Source organism: Myotis daubentonii, chromosome 10, assembly GCF_963259705.1.
Source record: "Myotis daubentonii chromosome 10, mMyoDau2.1, whole genome shotgun sequence".
Lineage (NCBI taxonomy): Eukaryota > Metazoa > Chordata > Mammalia > Chiroptera > Vespertilionidae > Myotis > Myotis daubentonii.
In genome coordinates this window covers 70,961,446-70,982,454 of record NC_081849.1, presented here as the reverse complement: position 1 = coordinate 70,982,454, position 21,009 = coordinate 70,961,446, and the positions used below count along the sequence as shown (strand labels likewise).

Genomic DNA, 21,009 nt, shown 5'->3' with positions numbered 1-21,009 from the left:
ATGATGGAGAATGACAAACAGCTATTTCTAACACTTTAAGCACTTTTAGATGAGTACTAGGATGAGAAGGTACCAGAAAGGTAGTCAGGGAAGGCTTTCTGGATCTAGTAGTATTTAGCCAGGTGAATATGTATGGGATTAGCAATGAGAGGTCAAGGAGCATTGAGAGAATGCAGAGTTCCAGAGGAGTGGGTTTAATGTGTCTGAGGCAGCTCAGGAGCTGAGGAGGAGCCAGGTCTCGAAGGACATTATATGTCTTTTTAGTGTAAATGTGATCCTGAGTTGGTTTTGGTCAGGATGCTGAGAGAAGACTGGAGTTAGAGAAACCAATTAGTATTCTTTTGCCATAATCCAAGTGAGAGAGTATTGTGGCATGAACTAAGGTGGAGATGATAGGAATAGAAAAAGGTAGATGAAATGAACCGACATTTAGGAGGCAGAATAAGCTGTTGCCTATTGGGTATCAATTATGTGTTGGAGATAGTAGAGCGAGGGTTAATATATGTCCTGGTTTCTTGCATGGAATACTGGATAGGTGATGGTATAATTCACTAAAGTAGAAAACAAAGGAGGAGGAAAAAGCTATGGGGAATGATGATTTTAGTTTCGGGCATGTTAGGCGCAGGGACACTCAAATGAAAATAGGTGCTAGTGTGTACAAGTCTGGAGTTCAAGAATGGAATTATCCAGTCCAGCTGGTATGGCTCAGTAGATTGAGCATTGCCCCATGCACCAAGAGGTTACCGATTTGATTCTTGGTAATGGCACATGCCTGGGTTTTGGGCTCAATCCCCAGTAGGGAGTGTGCAGAAGGCAGCTGATTGACTCATTGATATTTCTCTCCCTCTCCCTTCCTCTCTCTCTAAAAAATAAAAACATCTCAGTGGTGCTCTGGCTAGTTTGGCTCAGTGGCTAGTGTTGGCCTTCGGACTGAAGAGTCCTGGGTTTGATTCCAGTCAAGCACACATGCCTGGGTTGCGGGCTCAATTCCCACTAGGGGGCATGCAGGAGGCAGCTGGTCAATGATTCTCTCTCATCATTGATGTTTCTGTCTCTCCCCTCTCCCTTCCTCTTTGAAATCAATAAAAACGTTTTAAAAAAAAAATCTCAGTGGCACTAGGAACCTTGTGAGTAGATGAGATCACCCAGGGAGAGGGGAGAGTGAGGAGGGTGGGTGAAAGAAACCCTGGCAGACGCCAGTAGTAAAGGTACTGTTGCAGCGGTTCTCATCCTGTGGGTCACGACCCCTTTGGTGGTCGAACGACCCTTTCACAGGGGTCGCCTAAGACCATCCTGCATATCAGATATTTACATGACGATTCATAACAGTAGCAACATGACAGTGATGAAGTAGCAACGAAAATAATTTTATGGTTGGGTCACAACATGAGGAACTGTATTTAAAGGGCCAGAAGGTTGAGAACCACTGTAGAGGAAGAAGAGCCTGAGAAAGAGTGACTCAGACAGGTAGAAAGAAAATCAGTAGTGCTTTGAGAAGCCTAAGGAAGTATCAGCAGTAAGACCCATTGGAACTTTAGTGAAAGCCAGGCTGCCTGGCTTAAGGAAGCAAAGAAAAGTGAGGAATGGGAGGCCTAAGTATCAGCAGTATTGGAAGCACTTACCAATTGTACATCAGGTACATCATGATGTTTTATTCTAAGCATAATTTTCCTAATACCTTCTATTCCTTACCACATTACCTTTTTCTTTAATTTCAGTAAACTTAAAATTTCCATGAAATTTTCCAGTTCGGGACACGCTAGATTTTAATTTGAGTCATCATACAGAATTAAGTGATTCTCAGAGAACTCATTCTGATTTTTAGAACATCCAAGTCTTCTGCATCATCACCATTTTTGTTTTGCTTTCCTACTCGGGAATGCCTTTTTATTGCTAGCAGTCAGGGAGAGCCCTGGGAGTACCCTCAAATATGGTTGTGATAGTCAGAAGGCCATATGTTCAAGAACCTCTTGAGAACGTCATGCTTTGTAATTGTGTTTATGAGTGTATTTTTCAGTGTCACTAGATATAAGATGAAAATGTTTATGTTTGTGCTTTTAGGCCTGGAATCACTTTTCTGACAATGAGGCAGAGCGTGTTAAAATGATGGAAGAAGTGGAAAAACTTTGTGATCGCCTTGAATTAACAAGGTATAACTACAGAACTAACATTGAAGTCTTCAGCCCTGGCCAGGTAGCTCTGTTTGGAGCATGCTGCCGATATGCCAGTGTTGTGGGTTTGATGCCCGGTCAGGGCACATAAAAGAATCAATTGATGAATACATAAATAAGTGGAACAACAAATCAGTGTTTCCCTCTCTCTCTTTTCTCTCTCTTCCTTCCTCTCTAAAAACAACAAATAAAAATTAAAATAAAAAATCTATTGAAATCATTTCCTGGGCTTAGAATAAATTTTCATCCCTTTCCCCCCTTAGTTTACAGTGCTTGAATGAAACACTCACATCATCTACAAAAGAAGTAGGAAAGGCTGCTCTGGAAAAACAGGTAATGGAGGAAAACATCACTTCTATTTGCATTTAATTCTGCTTATAGTGTTGTTTTCACCTCAGTATTTCCCCATCTAACGTAAGTTACTATGAGGGCAAGAGAGCATTTCTCTTTGGGTCCCGCACTCTGCTTTGTTTATAGTAAGTGGTATTGTTGATTTAAATTGCATTCAGTGATATCGTTATATGATGTTTGATTTGTGGTATCCTAGCACATTAATCATAGGTTTTTGTTTTTTAAAAAATATATATTTTATTGATTTTTTACAGAGAGGAAGGGAGAGGGATAGAGAGTTAGAAACATCGATGAGAGAGAAGCATCCATCAGCTGCCTCCTGCACACCCCCTACTGGGGATGTGCCTGCAACCAAGGTACATGCCCTTGACCGGAATCGAACCCGGGACTCTTCAGTCCCCAGGCCGACGCTCTATCCAGTGAGCCAAACAGGCTAGGGCTTGTTTTGTTTTCTAATCATTCTCAGGAAAAAAATAATTGTTTTGGCTATTCCTTGAGCATTTTTGTAGGATAATATTTAGAACCAAGATACATTTGTTCTGTCTAGTCTACACCTTTTATTTTACAGATGAGGAAACAGGCCCAGAAATTAAATTCAATGCAACAAGTATTAGTACCTACTATTATAGCACTGTGCCCAGATGATTCATAGAAATGCCTGCTATTGCTGCACAAAGGAGTTCAGGAACAATTATGCTGAAGAGAAAAGGCCTAAGGACCAAAAGATGGAGGGCCCACAGGAAATGCTGTAGGTTAGACAGCAAGTGCCAACCCCAGGACAGAGTGGTCAGGGAAGGTTTAGTGAAGGGTTTGAGCCAGCCTAAAAGGATAGACTGTGAAAATGAAGGTCAGAGTAACAGCATGAACTCTAAAATATGGGTAGCTGTAGAAAGTGAGGGGGAGATGAAGTTGGTTAAGAAAAGTAGTGCCAAATTAAGTATGTTTTTAATGTCATTAGTTTCCATTACTGCTGATCTTTGAGTAGGAAAGGGTTATCATTGCACTATTAATCTGGCATTGGACAGGATGTATTATACCTAATACATGTGCAAGTGACTATAAGGATGGAAGGGCTTGGACTGGGAGAGTGATGATGGGAATCATTGGGATTTTGGTGATTGATTCTGAGGGATTAAAGTAAAGAAATGAGTCCAAGATGACTCCAAGATAGCATCCGCAGAAGCAACAAGGTCAAGTAAAGGTTTTCTTTTTTTACTTGTGCATGTTTGAGGAAAGATTTTATGTAACAATGTAAAGGGTAGAACTTCAAGATAAAACAGATACCACTTTGCTGTGCTGTTATCTTTTTGTTGAAAAGTAATTGAATATCTGCTGAAAGAGTGGGTATGAGCTTATTAAACAGGTTTGAAATGGCCTTGTGTGGGTGAATAACCCAGTGACTGTAGACTTTAGTGTCAAACGCACGTAGAAATCACATGATAGAAATACAGGGTAGGTCAGGCAGAGGGTGGTTCTTGGTTCCTTAAGCAGAGCTTTGCAGCCAGAAGCCAGAGTGAAAAGCTGATGCCGGTTTTGGGGTTGGCCTGGGTCATTGTCAGGATAATACTGAGAGTTGAAAACCACAAACCCCAGCTAGAAAGGGAGTGTAGGGTAGCAAGATGCATTAAGTCCCTGACTTACCTATTATATTTGTGTAGATAGAAGAAATAAATGAGCAAATTAGAAAAGAGAAAGAGGAAGCTGAGGCTCGTATGCGACAAGCATCTAAGAATGCAGAGAAGTCAGCTGGTGGAGGTGGAAATGGCAGTAAAAACTGGTCAGAAGATGATCTGCAATTGCTAATTAAAGCTGTGAACCTCTTCCCTGCTGGAACAAATTCAAGGTACTGATTTTAATTAAATTTCTCTTCAACCCAGAGCGGGGGATAATCTAGACCAGTGATAGCGAACCTTTTGAGCTCGGCGTGTCAGCATTTTGAAAAACCCTAACTTAACTCTGGTGCCGTGTCACATATAGAAATTTTTTGATATTTGCAACCATAGTAAAACAAAGACTTATATTTTTGGTATTTATTTTATATATTTAAATGCCTTAACAGAGAAAAATCAACCAAAAGAATGAGTTCGCGTGTCACCTCTGACACGCTTGTCATAGGTTTGCCATCACTGATCTAGACAAAGCATCCAAGTAACAGCAGCAACTTCCAGAGATATGCTTGTCTAGACAGACTGCCCTGTACTAAATTCTGTGCCAGTGGGAAGTGTGAAAAGCAGAGTGCATTTTGAACCTTCTAGTTTTTTTGTTGTTGTTTTTTAATATATTTTTATTGATTTCAGAGAGGAAGGGAGAGGGAGAGATAGAAACATCACTGATGAGAGAATCATTGATCAGCTGCCTCCTGCATGCCCCACATTGGGGATGGAGCCCACAACCCAGGCATGTGCCCTGACTGGGAATCAAACTGTGACCTCCTGGTTCGTAGGTCGACTCTCCACCACTGAGCCACGCCGGCTGAGCTGAACCTACTAGTCTTAACTTACACCAACACACACACACATATACATACAGCAGCATGCTTCATCAGTTTCTCAGAAATTAAAAATCATTAGAAAAACCTTGACTCATGTTGGCTTATTCCATCATGGCTTATATTAGGAACTAGTGTATTCATAGTCTTAATTCATTGTTGCTTCTGACTTCAAACCCAAGCTTATTACAGTTTTGAGTTTAGAATTCAAAGAAGCCTTAGAGATCCAGATTCCTTCATTCTTTACATCAGGCAACTAAAGCTGTTTTCAGAATTATTTATCTCCTTAAGTGTGTGTCCAAATGGTGGGATACACCAAAGTATGGTTATTTCCATTGATTTGTACACAGAATCTATAAGGTTTTATAGACTTGAAATCAAGATTATGACAGTTGATTTAAACATATGAAAAGCAAAAACTATAGTCCAGGCAATAGTGATGATTAGACCCCCAATTTAGAGCCAATTCTGTAGATATTATAGCTAACTCTTCTGCATTAAAAAATGTTAGTCATGCCCGGTCGGTGTGGCTCAGTGGTTGAGTGTCGACCTATGAACCAGGAGGTCACGGTTCGATTTCCAGTCAGGGCATATGCCTGGGTTGTGGCTTGGTCCCAGTGTGGGGCATACAGGAGGTAGCCGATCAATGATTCTCTCTCATCATTGGTGTTTCTATCTCTCTCCCCCTCTCCCTTCCTCTCTGAAATCAATAAAATATATTTTTTTTAAAAAGTTAGTCATTCTGGTTTTTGTTTTGGAGTTTTTGCCTTAATTATCCTATTGATTGTTCTAGATGGGAAGTTATTGCTAATTACATGAACATACATTCTTCTTCTGGAGTCAAGAGAACCGCCAAAGATGTTATCAGCAAAGCAAAAAGTCTTCAAAAACTTGGTGAGTTAATTTTGCCAAATCAGTTTCTTTGTTACCTTGGTTATTTTAAAATACTCTATTAATTGAGATGATCTGTAATATGTTTAAATTTTTTCATTCCTCAGACCCTCATCAAAAAGATGACATAAACAAAAAGGCTTTTGATAAATTTAAAAAAGAACATGGAGTAGTGCCTCAAGCAGACAACGCAACACCTTCAGAACGATTTGAAGGTAATTAAATTTTTTCTATAAGTAGAAGATGCTAGCCATGTATCCACACTGTGTTAGGATATACAAGACTTAAGGTCTGTGTTCAGAATGATTGGGAAATAAAGTGGTTAGACTGGAAGATGTAAAGCAAACATTTTCAGGACAGTGATAGATTTACTTAACACCACTGAGAATCACAGTTCTTCCAGTTCATATGCCATTAGGGGAGAGGCTGTGTTTGTTTTCCTCACCAGATTTTACAAATCAGTGCTAAAGGATATTGGAACAATTGAAATTTGAGGTCTAAAACTAGATAATATTTTATCAAGGTCAGTTTCCTGACTGAAAAATCCTATCCTATATAATAAAAGGCTAATATGCAAATTATCCCCTTAACTGGGAGTTCCACCAGTTCTACCAGGGGTTGGGCCAGCCAGCCAACTGCCTGTGGCCCCTCCCCCACGGCCTGCCCAGCCTGGTTGGCCCCAATCAGGGCAGACTGGCCAGACCCCACCTGTGCATGAATTCGTGCACCAGGCCTCTAGTACACTATAATTGTGTAAGAAAATGTCCTTGTTTTTAAGGGAAAATATATGGAAGTACTTAGGAATAAAGGGGAAGCATGTCTGCAATTTACATGGTTCAGAACAAATGTGTATGTAAAAAGGAAGAGTAAGCAAGTATGGTAAAATGTTCCTATGTGGGGAATCAGGATAGGATACATCGGGATTCTTTATACTCTTCTGAAATTATTTCAAAATGAAGTTAAAATCTGTTAGGGTGCTGAGAAAATTGTCTTGGGTATTCTAGCCAATTTTATTGCTCTAGACCAATTACAGTGTTTAACTGTAAATCATGACCCAGCCTCCCAAAGCCTCCTTCATAAGTGGGTCATGAAATATATTTAATGGGTCATGAACAGAAAATGTCATAGGGCATTATACCTATTTTATAAGTGAGTATTATGTATGAAACTTTTGTTCATGTATATATGTGTGTTTTGGGATGTGACATTATTGAGTTGCTGGCAAACTTTGAAAAAGTTCTTTCACTTCACACATTTGTGAGCCACCAGTCCTTTCTCCCTTAAACAGAGCTAATCTTGGATATGCTTTCCAGATCATAGTTCCAAATGTGTTTTGGGATTAACTAATAGCCTTGACTTTTACAAGTTAACCTGTCCCTGGCCTTTAACGATCCCACTTTTCCTGTATTAAGATTGGTTTGGTTTATTATCCCAAAATTTCAGTTTGAAAATATTAAGAACTTATGTTCTGTATTGTCCCAATAAGCCAAGGTTGCAGGTTCAATCCCAGTCAGGGCACATATAAGAAGGAACCAATGGCCCAGCTGGTGTGGCTCAGTGGTTGAGTGTCACCACCATGCACCAAGAGATCACAAGGTTCCATTCCTGGTCAGAGGACATGCCTGGGTTGTGGGCTCAATCCCCAGTAGGGGGTGTGCAGGAAGCAGCCAACCCATGTTTCTCTCTCTAAAAATCAATTTAAAAAAATGTATCTTTTTAAAGAATGCATAAGTAAGTGGAACAACAAATTTTTCCCTTTCTCCTAAATCAATAAAAATGTAAATTTTTTAAAAAGCCTTTGAGATATTTTTCTGGCATGTGTGCTATTTCAAGTTTTTTCTCCCTCTCATTAATATTTAGAGATGTGTCTTATGTCTAAAAATTTGTTTAAAATTACACATCATAGATTTGAATGGGCACTCACCAAGATACCTGTGCACCAGAAGACTCACTGGAAAGGTGCCCCAAGACATTTTTCTATAACTGGGGTTTTCAAATAAAAATTTTTCTTAGCAGGTCCATGCACAGATTTCACCCCTTGGACAACAGAAGAGCAGAAACTTTTGGAACAAGCCTTGAAAACATACCCAGTAAATACACCTGAAAGATGGGAAAAAATAGCAGAAGCAGTGCCTGGCAGGACAAAGAAGGACTGCATGAAACGATATAAGGTTGTAGATGTTTTGTGTTTATAGATTTTTGCTTACTTTAATACCACAGTAGTCATGGGCCATCTTAGAAACTTTCAGAGCTCTGGGAGTTAGTAAAATCAACCTTTTAGTAGTATCTTTAATTATAGACTTAATCCAATTTGAATGTTTTACATATTTATACCAAACACTAGAAATGTCTGCTGATTCTAAATAACACCTTTCTCCCTTCCTAGGAACTTGTCGAGATGGTAAAAGCAAAGAAAGCTGCTCAAGAGCAAGTACTAAATGCAAGTAGAACCAAGAAATGACTTAAGACAATCTTTGTTGTGTGTGCATTTTTATAATAAAACTGAAAATACTTTACAAGTTTTCATTCTTATAATTGTACTTATGGAGATAATTTGAAAGTGTGCTGTTCCAACATAAAATTTCTCAAGAGAGCTACCATTCACTGTGGTAACATTATCTGTTGAAAGTTTGATGCAGTGTTTCATTCAAATTTCCAAGTACGTATGTTCATTTTTATGTTTTCCTTTGGGGACTGATAGCTTAAAACTTGCCAGTCTCTATTAGTTTTATAAATATGTATGTTCAAAATATTTTGCTGAGGAGCATTTTAATTGCGAAGCCAGCACATGTTACTGCGAATCCTGTTAAAATCTGGTAGTTGCTCAATGGGACCTAAGGATTAAAAGAAAAGTAAGTTAAAATTGACTAAAAGGAAAGTACTTAGCCAACTTTCTACATAGAAAAATGACCAAGCTTACCAACAGCAGCAATAGCTGGACTCTTGTCATAAATATATTTGGAACATACTTCTCGAATTGTCTCAGCATTCACAGCCTAAAATAAAGATACTAGCATTCAGAGCTTTTTACAGTAAAAACAAATTCTATACCTGGAATGATACTATTTTTAGCTTTTGTAATAAGGATATTTTTACACAAGACCCAATAGTAAGCATGGAAGAACTACTTACATCTACTCTTGCTTCAAGCTCAGGGATGGGAATTCTTCTATTATAGCACAACATTTGCCTACCAATATCTTCACAAATTGGAGTAGAACCTGTTTAAAGAGAAAAAAAAGCTAAGCATTGGACTACAGATCAATCATATGAAAATAGAACTTACATCTTTATTCTTACCATCGAGTTGCAACAACATGTTTGTTTTCAGAAGGTTTTTGGCTCGTGCAACTTCACTTTCAGTGACACTTGTACAGAGTCGTATCCTAAAAACCAATTGGAAAAATCAAAATGTCAAGTAGTTAGAGTACATGTTTTATAATAATGATCTAAAGAAAGACATACTATATTCTATGTATTATACCACAACTTGATTTCAACTTATAAAACTTAAAATTACTAGTGATCCCAATAGCTAAGCAAAAGCTAATCTATTACTGATTATTTTCCTGGTATTGTTAATTTCTGAAAATGATATGACTATCAAACAGAAGCTCAATAAAATATAAAAATATGCTAGCCCGGCTGGTATGGCTCAGTGGTTGAGCATCAACCTATGACCCTGGAGGTCACGGTTGGATTCCCCATCAGGGCACAAGCCCAGGTTGTGGGTTTGAGCCTCAGTGTGGGGCATGCAGGAGGCAGCCAATCATTGATGTTTCTATCTTTCTCCCTCTCCCTTCTTCTCTGAAATCAATAAAAATATATTTTAAAATAGTCTAACCATGTTTTGAGAAATGCTATAACCACTTTGAGAGTTCACAAATCCCCATCTGCTAGGCTCTGATATGCTAGAGGATAGGTTGGTAGGCAACTAAATTCTCTTTCTTTTAGCAGTGGCAACTTCAGATTCATTTTCATAACACTGCGTTTCCAAGCCAGATAACTTTTAGAGATGTTTTCCAAACTTCTAGTTGGAATTTATTTAAACACAAGAAGCCCGGTGCATGAATTTGTGCACCAGCGGAGTTCCTTGGCCTGGCCGGCCTGGCCTGCGGGATCGAGCTGAAACAGACATCCCCCAAGGGGGCCCAGATTACGAGGGCACGGGCCAGGCCGAGGGACCCAGTGCATGACTGGGGCCTGGGAGGGCTCCAGGGCATGTCTAGCCCATCTTGCTCAGTCCTGATGGGCCGGACCCCAGCAGCAAACTAACCTACCAGTCGGAGCGTCTGCCCCCTGGTGGTCAGTGCACGTCATAGTGAGTGGTTGACATGCTCAGCCTTAGCATATCATTAGCATTTTGGTTGGTTGAAGGGCCAACTGGATACTAAACATATTTGGCTTTTCTTATACAGGATTTTAAACTTCTAGGGTCTCCTTTTTTAAGTATTCTTCTTAAAGAATTTTCTATAGTTGAAATCAATGCAGCTTCACATGAGACTTAAAGGAAACATCTGTGATCTTTCAAAACATGGCTGCTGCTGGTCTCATTCTTTTTATTACATCCTAATAACATCAGTAGAAAATAATCAGCATGAACAGTGTATAGAGGAAACTGGGTGTGAATTCTGGGCGAGATTTATTTTCTTACCATTCTTTTTGAACAACATGTAACATGTCTGCAACAGTGGCTGGTTCACAAACCATATAGATTCCCCATAATCCAGTATCTGTGTAGCAAGTGTTGAAAGACTGGAAGCTATGGCAGAGGTTGCCGTGACAGGTAAGCTGGGCCAGCTTACTAGATAAGTTCTGTAAGGAAAAGAAAAATGTCCAAGAGAACTGTAGATATACATACATGTCCAATTTACCAGAAAGAATGAGATATGAGACAAACAGTGAATGACCTAAGAGCCTGAGTTTCTCCGTTTTATCTATCAACATCAGTCAAATAATAAATTTAAAATTCAATAACACTAAGAATTATACTTATCTCACCAGCCCAATGCACCCCCAGAGAAACTCATAATGTAAAAAGCAATGAATCCCTATAATTAACATAGTTACACTCAATTCTAAACTACCTTATTACCAACCCAATCTGTAGTGCTCTTGGCTATGTATGCTTAAAGATTTTAAATTATAGTGCATGTGAAACCTAAGAGATGAAATGTATTTTGTTGAAATCTTCGAGTACAAATTTACACTTCGTATTCTGACATAATCTCAGACTTACAGGAAAGTTACAAAAACAGTGAAAAGAATTCCCTTTATTCAAAATACCTAACAATTCTTATATTACCATGCTTGCTCTATATTACCGTCCAGTTACTGTAAGTCCTGGAATGCAAACTATCATTCTTTTTAACATATTTTTTCAGCTATTTGAGAATACATTGCAGATGTGGTGCTTTTTACTCCTAAATACTTTTTTAGTGTGCACTTATGAAAAACAAGGAAATTAACTTCACAACAACCACTAAAAATTAGGATGTAACTTTGACTGTTAACAAATTCTTCTATCCTTATTCAAATCTTGCCAATTATCCCACTAATAAACTTTATGGCAAAAGGGGGGGGAAAAAATTTCTGGCTCAGGATGAAACCAGGATCAATTTATATTTTAAAAGTCAAAATTCTTAGTACAGAGTTCTATCTTGCAATTATTATGAAAAAACTTCTTTGTTTCTATTTTTTATTTTTGTTAATCTTCACCTGAGGATATTTTTTCCATTGATTTTTTTACAGAGAGGAAGGGAGAGGAATAGAGAGTTAGAAACATCGATGAGAGAGAAACATCGATCAGCTGCCTCCTGCAAACCCCTACTGGGGATGGGCCCGCAACCAAGGTACATGCCCTTGACCTGAATTGAACCTGGGACCCTTTGGTCCACAGGCCGACGCTCTATCCACTGAGCCAAACTGGTTAGGGCTCCATTGATTTTTAAACAGAGTGAAAGGGACAGGGAGAGACAAAAGAGAAACATCCAATTGGTTGCCTCCCACACATGCCCAGACTGGGGCTGGGGATGGAGCCTGTGCCGTTGAGGTATGTGTCCTTGACCAGAATCGAACCTGAGACTGTGGGCTGATATTCTAACCACTGAGAAAACTGGCTAGGGCTGAACAAAAATTTTAAATCACTTACCATTCCTCCTCCAAAAGAGCGATCCCAGTTGCCAATTAGTGTGTTTGCAACCATGAGACAGATTGTATCCGGATGTGCCCAACCAACAGCTTCAACAGCTATTGCAAGATGTGCTAAAGGCATCTTATCATCTCTAACTCGAATCTAGTTAAGATAAAGAAAACAAAACACTACATAACATGCTTAACAAGAAAGAAACAAATTCACCTTCCCATTAATTGCAAAGTTAAAATGCTCACCATGACTTATTTTGGTTTGAACTATTACACTGTACAATCTAATCTAGAAGAACTTCATGAGTTAGGGACTTTCATCACAAGGTCTCCAACTGAAATACTAGTCACAGCCACCAGATGGTTACCCGGTAGAAATCAATCTTTTGTGTTTGTTGATCTGAATTTTTAAATCTAAATTTAAGCTAATTTTGACATAGCAGGCTTATTTTTGTACTGCCAATGCGATATTCTATTTAACTGCCAACATCAGGCCTCCTTCCAGACACTACTTTGAGCATCAATCCTAATGTGGCAGACTAAGCCTCTACTGAGGCTTAAAACTATAGCTGACAAGCGGCAGATTTCCTGCAAGTTCTGGCTCTACTGGGCAGAAGAAAGAACTTAGCCAAGAGTAAACCTAATGTGAAAGTCAAAATTTGGCGTGTTTTTAAAATAAAAGTTAACTTTTATACCTTACAATATATAAATGAGCATAGTGCCAAAGAAAAGCACAATGCTAAATTTGCTGCCCTTAAAACCTTGCTTCCTTAGGAAAGTAGGTGGTTAAATAATATGAAATTGGAATGAATATAAGCAAGAGTCCATCCTCTTCCCTTTTTCTGTGTTTCAGTTTAAGCTTTTGGTTTCTTCCATTTTACTCCTATTGGAAACATGCACATTTTTGTATACTTATTCATAAATACAACACGAAACTCAAAAGGGTTAACTACTAGCTTAGGAGGCTTGCCCTACCTCACTTCCTGTGAATTTGCAGGGAGGCAGAGCTGGTGTTTCTCCTTTGTATGTGGACAAAGAGTCACCAAAATGAAACTTTGCTAACTCAAGCAGTTCATCATGGGAAACTCCTAAAGTAAAGGAAAATATTTTACATATGTAATAGCAGTACAATCAAAGCAGAGAACTAAACACCTCAGTTTCACGTAACTATTTGCACTCACTAAACCATTTAAGGGTAAGCTCATACAGCACACCTTTTTCCCTTGGTGTTATAAGGCTTTTGGTTGCACAGCTTTGTCATTCTGTAGAGTAATCAACAGTTATCATTAACATACCAGTGGATTCACAGGAAAAGATAGTAAGACAACTTGAAAATACCATATTCCATATGAAATCATGTTATATTAAGTCACTGAAAGTCCTAGAATGCAAACTAGCAAAAAAAGTAACATTTAAAATTTTTTAATTGTTACTTTTTTTTTTAAATTCAGGAACAAAATAATTTCACCTAAATTTCCGAATAAATCCCTAGCTATGCAAATACTTATTACTTGCTATCCAAAACTTAAGAATTACTTAGATTCTATACCCCTTACAATCCAAACTTGAGACCCAAACAGATTCAATCTTAGTGAAGGATTTTTAAACACAAACTTACAAAACAAATTTAGGCATGTATAAATGGTTTTAAAAATATTGCCACAAAATGTCTTTAAATAAAACATTCTAACCCAGCTGGTATGGCTCGTGGTTGGTTGAGCGTCAACCTATGAACCATGAGATCACAGTTCAATTCCCATTCAGGGCACATGCCCACTTCAGTTCACAGAAGAGGGCTTGGGGCAGCCGATCAATGATTCTCTCTCATCACTAATGTTTCTATCTCTCTCTCTCCCTTTCTAAAATCAATAAATATATTTAAAAAAATAAATAAAACATTCTACTAGAATATAAAAGCACAACTTATACCCATATTTTCCAAACAAATCTGTGGTACGAAACAAGACGGCATGCTTGTACATTTTCAGAATCCCTATGTAGGAGAGCCGCCTTAGATATCAATCCAGAGGGTGACAAAACAAGGAAAATCTTCATGGTACAAGAATGACAAGCAGAGAATGAAAAACCATGAACATGCACACAGTTCTCAGCACCTGATGACAACAGCTTCCACTGTTCTATCACCTTGACCTATAGCCCCCCTGGCTGGGCGTTCCAGAGACTCAGCTGCTCCAACACCAACTCTACTTACCTCTATCCAGAAGGCAGAAGAGCAAATAAATTTTTTTAAATATATATTTTATTGATTTTTTACAGAGAGGGATAGAGAGTTAGAAACATCGATCAGCTGCCTCCTGCACACCTCCTACTGGGGATGTGCCCGCAACCAAGGTACATGCCCTTGACCAGAATCGAACCTGGGACCCTTCAGTCCGCAGGCTGACGTTCTTCTATCCACTGAACCAAACCGGTTAGGGCCAAATAATTTTTTTTAATGAAGCTAAGTCTGACCTATTTCATTGAATTCAAGATGCCAATGTTTTAAGGCACATCATTGTTTATTTATCAATAAGACAAAAGGCTAATTAATCTAGGACAAACCATTACTATAAGATATCCTAACTTCAGTAATGTTAAAGTGAACTCATGAACTACAACAAAACCCATTGTCCATATGCAACAACAATGGCAGAGACATTCCAGACAGCTTGGATGTTGACGTCCCACCTCACTAACAGTCCTCCGTTTCCAAGAGAATTTTGGAGTGCACTGCTTGCCATACACAGATAACATAATTTAGCTGAGAGCCACAATGAATAATATATTTGAGATACTTAACCCTCCTTTTTATCTTCTCCATTACTTCCAAGTAATTAGCTCATAAGTCTATCCAGAACAACTAGAATTTTAATTTACTGTCATTTCCAATGGAAGAATTAACACAACGTATCTACACTTTATCTGTCTTCACTTTGCCCTAAAGAGAAAGAGAAAAAAAGAAGGAAAAAAAAAAAATGGAAACCAATAAAATGTACTGTTTGCCTGAATTCAGAGTGCCAGGAAATCTAACAGAATCTAATGTGAATTTTCTTATCATTCACAGGCTTTAAACATGTCCCCAAAGAAGCTTGGTCCTAATGTCAGCCACCTGCATGTTTGGATTCCCATTAAACATTCTCATGGTTCCCTATGTACTTCCCCTTCTCAATAATAGATTAATGAAAGAATGAACAAATGAAAGAATTAAAGAACATAACCTACCCATTCCATGCCTAACCAAGGATGAAGCTGGTTCTCAAGAAATAATTTAAAATCTTGAAAGATTCTCTAACTGTAGGGCACTGCCTTCTAAGTGTCATTGTCTCCCAGTTCACTTGTGCCCTCTCTTGCAAGTGAATTCCTTTATGTACGTACACTTATGTATTAGAGAGTCCATACACTTTTCTATTAAAAAACTCTACTATAAAGCAGAGAGGAAAGTCTGGTTCCCCTTACACCTCTGTAAATACTCTTTGGACATCTCCCAACGGGATCAAACTGATAAACACATTACTCTGTTTAAAAGTACAGTAAACACTCAATTTAACAGACTTCAGATTTAACAGACAAAATTTCCAGTCCGTATGTCCTATGTGAAAATTAACACCCTGTTGATTTTAAAATGCTTTTAACCAAGATTTGCTTAAAATTAATAGGTTACTTATTAATTCACTGTTATTTTAAACAAATTTTAGCAAATAGTCCATTATATTGGAAAAAAAATTGTAGTAATTTCACTGACAGATATAAATATTACATATCTACTATAGTCTACATCAGGGGTGGGGAACCTTTTTCTGCCAAGGACTATTTGGATATTAATAACATCATTCTGGGGCCATACAAAATTATCAACTTAAAAATGAGCCTGCTATATTTGGTCAAACATTTAATCAACTCATCCCTTGGCAGGGCCAAACCCATTGATTTAGTAGGCCTAACACTGCCTGCGGGACAGTCCCCGCCTCTGATCCACACAGTTAAAGCCAAGCGTCACTGCTCACAACAATGTTCAGCGAATGGTTAGTACAGGGTCACACCGCATAGCACATGGTAACTGGTTCTGTTTCTGCAACAGTTGTAACACGTGCCAGCCAATGTTCCAAAGTGTGCTAAGCCACAGCCCACACGTGTGCATCTGTTTACTCAAGGTGACTGCTGAATGCACGCATGTACTAGACGTATTCAGTATAAATTTAAAATTACAGTAATACATATAGAAAACTTTTCTGTGAAACTAAACTTTTCATACTTAATTTTAATTACACAAATGTGTCTACGTAAGTAAAAACAGGTAAACTAATTTGTCAATTTTTTAACATATGCACATAGAAAACCTACTTTATTATATAACAGACTTTCAGCTTTAACGGACACCCCCTCGCCCGAATTAGCCATTATACTGCAGTTTTACTGTAACAGACATTTAAATCAACTAACCTCCAGCAGCAGCAAGTACTATCCTTGGTCCCTTATAATGTGTAGTTATATAATCCACCAAGTCCTTACGATTTATAGATCTGTGAAATGGAGTAAGAAAAGTAATTAAACAGAAATTAAAAAGCACAGAACTTCACAACATACCTGAAATTAAATTAGACCTTAAAGGAAATCTAAGTTAAACACAGTTAGAAAGCCTGGCTAGTGTGGCTCAGTGGTTGCGTGTCAACCTATGAACCAAGAAGTCACTGTTCAATTCCCAATCAGTGCAAATGCCGGGGTTGGGGGCTCCATCCCCAGTGGGGAGTAGGAGGGGGTGCAGGAGGCAGCTGATCAATGATTCTCTCTCATCACTTATGTTTCTATATCTCTCTCTCTCCCTTCCTTTCTCTGAAATCAATAAAAACATAAAAAATACATAGTCACTGCCAAAACCGGTTTGGCTCAGTGGATAGAGCGTCAGCCTGCGGACTGAAGGGTCCCAGGTTCGATTCCGGTCAAGGGCATGTACCTGGGTTGCGGGCACATGCCCAGTAGGAGATGTGCAGGAGGCAGCTGATCGATGTTTCTCTCTCATCGATGTTTCTAGCTCTCTATCCCTCTCCCTTCCTCTCTGTAAAAGTTCAATAAAATATGTATTTAAAAAAAAAATACATAGTCAGAAAAAGTGTATTGGCATCAGGTATCAAAAAATTCAAACTTTTTTACATCAAGAAAGAAGCCAGATGGGATACCATCACTTGTTTTTTCCAGAAGCAGTTAGGAGCCCAGGCCCCGGGGAGTTAGGTGTGGCTAAAGTATAGCTAACTACAACTTCATTCAGATTATCATCATGGGTGAGGGGCGTGGGGGAGAGGAATTACTTTTTGAAACACATTTTTTGAATGTTTATGAATGGTAGTTTTCACAACTCATGTTTTTCTCAAAAAAAAAAAAAAAAATCTGAGAATTATACTTACTTGATATTTTCAGTTGGTCCCAAAATTGTCCGTCCAAGTGCAGTATTTTGATAAGCTGTGGCATGAAGATAATCGAAAACTACTTCTTGTAAGTTGGTCTCAACTTCCTGCATCTCTCTAAGGATTACTCCTCGTTCACGTTCAATCTCTGCTTCTCCCAATGTGCTATTTTGTATTATATCAGCAAGAATTTCTACAGCTAATTGAAAATAAAGCATAAGAAATACTAAGAGTCTTAATTTTCACTATTAAAATCTAGGTAACTAGCACCAGAAACCATGATACTGACCATCACTCAATATTGACTAAATAATTAAACTTAGAAGAAACACATTTTTCTATACATTCAATATATCTAAAAGGACAATAGTAAAAAAAATTTTTAAATATATTTTTATTGATTTCAGAGAGGAAGGGAGAGGAAGAGAGAGATAGAAACATCAATAAAGAGAATCATTGATCTGCTACCTCCTGCAACCCCCCCAGGAGGGACCAAGCCCCCAACCCAGGCATGTGCCCTGACGGGGAATTGAACCGCGACCTCCTGGTTGATAGGTCGAAGCGCAACCACTGAGCCATGGCGGCTGGGCTTAAAATTTTTTAAGTGTAAATCTGCCAGATAATACTTTAAGCAATAATAAAAAATAAAAAAAATCTGCCAGAGGGCCCACAACACTTAATCACTACCTACAACCACTTCAAAACTGTCATGGACGCCCTAGATGGTTTGGCTCAGTAGAGAGAGCGTCGGCCTGCGGACCAAAGGGTCCCGGGTTCGATTCCAGTCAAGGGCATGTACCTTGGTTGCAGGCTCCTCCCAGGTCCAGGCTCTGGTTGGGGGTGTGCAGGAGGCAACCAATCGATGTGTTTCTCTCACATCAATGTTTCTCTGTCTTTCCCGTGGATCAGTTGCCTCCTATACACACCCTACTGGGGATCGAGCCCGCAATCAAGGCACAAGCCCTTGACCAGAATTGAACCGAGGACACTTCCGTCTGCAGGTTGATGCTCTATCCGCTGAGCCAAACTGGCGAGGGTGCCTATACATATTTTCTATCATTTGTCATATTGGGAGAAAAACAGAATTTTTTTGTGTGTACATTTCTGGGGGTTACCCTTTCACAACAGGCAGAATAAAAACTAAATTTTCTTAATTCTTATGAAAATTACATATCTGCAGTGTAAATAACAACAATACCTCTTGGCAAATCTTTAGAAAATGCTTTGGCATAATATACAGTCTGCTCTCTGGAAGTATAGGCATTGAGATGAGCACCCATGTTTTCAATTTCAAGTTCCAGATCTAACTGGGATCTCTTTTTGGTGCCCTGAAATAAAAGAGGGGGGGTTATGATTCTTGCCTTTATCCCCATCTGTTCTAAACACTTCAGACAATGAGTATGAGGACATAGTCTATGTCAGTTTGAGGCAAGGAGCAAATTTGGTTTCTAAAGTACATTAGGCTTCAGAAATTGTGGTATATTTTCAGATGACCCTTACATCCCAAGAGAAAATTCTGTTTCAATTCTACAGAGCCAATATAAGTAATTACTTCAGAGAATAATTCTGGGAAAAAAGAAGATTTTAAAAATAAAACATGCCACACTGTTGAAGCTTTTCATGCCTTAGAATGAAATTTTGTGCTCTCTTAAAACAATGCGTTCTTATTAAATATGTCAGACAACTTGCCTTGAAAGCCATATGCTCCAGAAAGTGAGCTGTTCCATTATTCTTCTCATTTTCATACCGACTTCCAGCATCAATCCAGAGCCCGACCTTAATGTAACCAAGGCACAATTAAGTAAAGCACCATTTCCTTTCTTTGGGGAAAATGGCAGTGGGGACCAGGGAGACAGACCTTTCTTTTTCTGACAAATGCTTTCTAGTCTTAACACTAAAGTCTTCTTGACTTGAGTGGATAGTAAGTACACTGCTATGAACTATGAGATTTAAAAAGTTTGGTCATCCATACTCTGCTGCATGCTTCACGGAGGACCCAGATTCTTAGTCCAACTTGTACTACAGCCATTCACAACTATAACATAAAGAGTATCAGGTATCGTCAAACATAAGTTCAAGTCCTGGTTCTGTAATGTATTAGCTGTGGGACCCAGGACAAAACCACTCAACGTCTCTGCACCTGTTCCTCTACTATAAAAAGGATGATGAGTCCTATATACAAAGAACTGTTTTAAAGATCAAATAAGAAAATACAGCATATAAAAGCAGCTGGCACAGAGCAGCCCAGCAAATACAACGTTCGTTACTATCAACATTACTAACCACAAACAATAACAGGCTACAAAAACCAGATGCCGACGCTTAAGCGGCGGGGGGGAGGGGGGTGGGGGCGGGGGTGGGGGGTGCATGCATCCAGTATGGAAGTCGCACTGGAGCTGTGGTTCTCACCCCTCTGGCCCTTTAAAAACAGTGCCTCATGTGGTGACCCAACCAGGAAATTATTTCCGTTGCTACTTCATCACTGTCATGTTGCTACTGTGATGAGTCGTCATGTAAACATCTGATACGCAGGATGGTCTTAGGCGGCCCCTGTGAAAGGGTGGTTCGGCCGCCAAAGGGGTCGCGACCCACAGGTTGAGAACCGCTGCACTGGAGGCAAGCCTCCTAAGCGACAGGCCGGCCACTGCTTCTCAGCCAAGGAAGAAGCTCGGGTTACAACCGGCCGGCCGCTGCCTCCCGGGAGCCACTTACCGTGCACGTGGACAGCCCGGAGTCCTCGGAGGCCACCCGGAGGCCGTTCTCCAAACGGGTCACCCGTGTTTCGGGGACATTGAGCACCACCTGCGCCGCCGCCCGGGTGCTTCTCGGTCTGTTTCCTCCCAGAAGCGATGGCTGGTTGGCGGGGAGGGGAGAGAGGAACCAAAACACGCGTCATTCCGAGCCAAGGTCGTGGATCGAAACCCTAAGTCTGTGCAGCACTCGCCCTCCGCGGCTCCGGTTCGCCGGGCCCGCGCCTGCCTCCATCGCCCTCCCTACAGCCCGCAGCGGCCACCCGCGTGCCCTCCCCGGGCCGGGGCGTCACTGCCGAGCAGGAGGGAGCCAGGGCGGGGAGAGAGAGAAAGGCACACACACGGCAAACACAGGCCTCGGGGCAGACACACCTCACCCCGCCATGCCCCCGGTTGGCAACCTCGGGTTCGAGTCATCCACGTGCACTTTACGACGACTCCCGAGCAACCGGTGGAGGCGCCGGGGGCCGGGGTCATCGCACAGCGGGGGACCTAAGCCAGCCGCCCCGCGGGAGGGGAGAGCGGCGCCCTTCGCGGAGCCCGGCCCCCGCCCGCCGTCGGGGTGAGCGGCGCCGACGCCGCGGCCGGGAGGGAAGGGCGCCTGCGAGCGGGGTCCCCGGAGAGGCCCGCCGCCCGGGGCAGCGCCCAGAGGGAGGAAGGCAGCTCACCCGCCCGGCAGCGCCTCCGACCAGGAACCTCCGGGCGAAGCTCCAAAGCGGCGGCCGCGCCGCAGACGAGATCACGGCTCGGGCCGCGGCCGCCATCTCTGCGGGGCACGGGGTGGATGAAGTGCTTCCGAGGTCGGCGCGGGGGCG

The 21,009-nt window shown here is 40.5% G+C and overlaps 2 protein-coding genes across 4 annotated transcripts in view; one reads left to right on the top strand and one right to left on the bottom strand.

Moving 5' to 3' along the window:
• The window catches only part of DNAJC2 (DnaJ heat shock protein family (Hsp40) member C2), a 25,348-nt gene extending 16,928 nt beyond the window's left edge, over nucleotides 1-8,420 (top strand). For 2 of the 3 annotated variants that reach the window (XM_059712755.1, XM_059712757.1), the window contains exons 11-17: nucleotides 2,062-2,150; nucleotides 2,435-2,504; nucleotides 4,181-4,365; nucleotides 5,804-5,904; nucleotides 6,009-6,116; nucleotides 7,915-8,072; nucleotides 8,288-8,420. In XM_059712755.1, the coding sequence (XP_059568738.1) occupies nucleotides 2,062-2,150; nucleotides 2,435-2,504; nucleotides 4,181-4,365; nucleotides 5,804-5,904; nucleotides 6,009-6,116; nucleotides 7,915-8,072; nucleotides 8,288-8,362 (786 nt within the window). In that variant the 3' untranslated portion in view covers nucleotides 8,363-8,420. The remainder of the gene's footprint in view (nucleotides 1-2,061; nucleotides 2,151-2,434; nucleotides 2,505-4,180; nucleotides 4,366-5,803; nucleotides 5,905-6,008; nucleotides 6,117-7,914; nucleotides 8,073-8,287) is intronic. The other variant, XM_059712756.1, reaches the window with a different exon arrangement.
• PMPCB (peptidase, mitochondrial processing subunit beta) lies at nucleotides 8,375-21,009 on the bottom strand. The gene is made up of 13 exons (XM_059712758.1): nucleotides 20,863-21,009; nucleotides 20,157-20,297; nucleotides 19,134-19,220; nucleotides 18,643-18,772; nucleotides 17,445-17,643; nucleotides 16,486-16,565; nucleotides 13,021-13,133; nucleotides 12,053-12,196; nucleotides 10,556-10,716; nucleotides 9,202-9,287; nucleotides 9,034-9,122; nucleotides 8,822-8,897; nucleotides 8,375-8,735 (listed from the first exon to the last, which is right to left on the bottom strand). The coding sequence occupies exons 1-13, from the start codon at nucleotides 20,956-20,958 to the stop codon at nucleotides 8,671-8,673; spliced, it is 1,467 nt and encodes a 488-aa protein (XP_059568741.1). The 5' UTR covers nucleotides 20,959-21,009; the 3' UTR covers nucleotides 8,375-8,670.

What these genes read in the sequence shown, in the direction of transcription:
- PMPCB (XM_059712758.1), bottom strand. Translation starts at nt 20,958, where the DNA reads ATGGCGGCCGCGGCCCGAGCCGTGATCTCGTCTGCGGCGCGGCCGCCG. An exon ending in TTCTAAAGATTTGCCAAGAG is followed by an intron (nt 17,644 to 18,642) that starts GTATTGTTGTTA and finishes ATTTTCAATTAG; the next exon opens with CTGTAGAAATTCTTGCTGAT. An exon ending in GCTCTTTTGGAGGAGGAATG is followed by an intron (nt 10,717 to 12,052) that starts GTAAGTGATTTA and finishes TTTTCCTTACAG; the next exon opens with AACTTATCTAGTAAGCTGGC.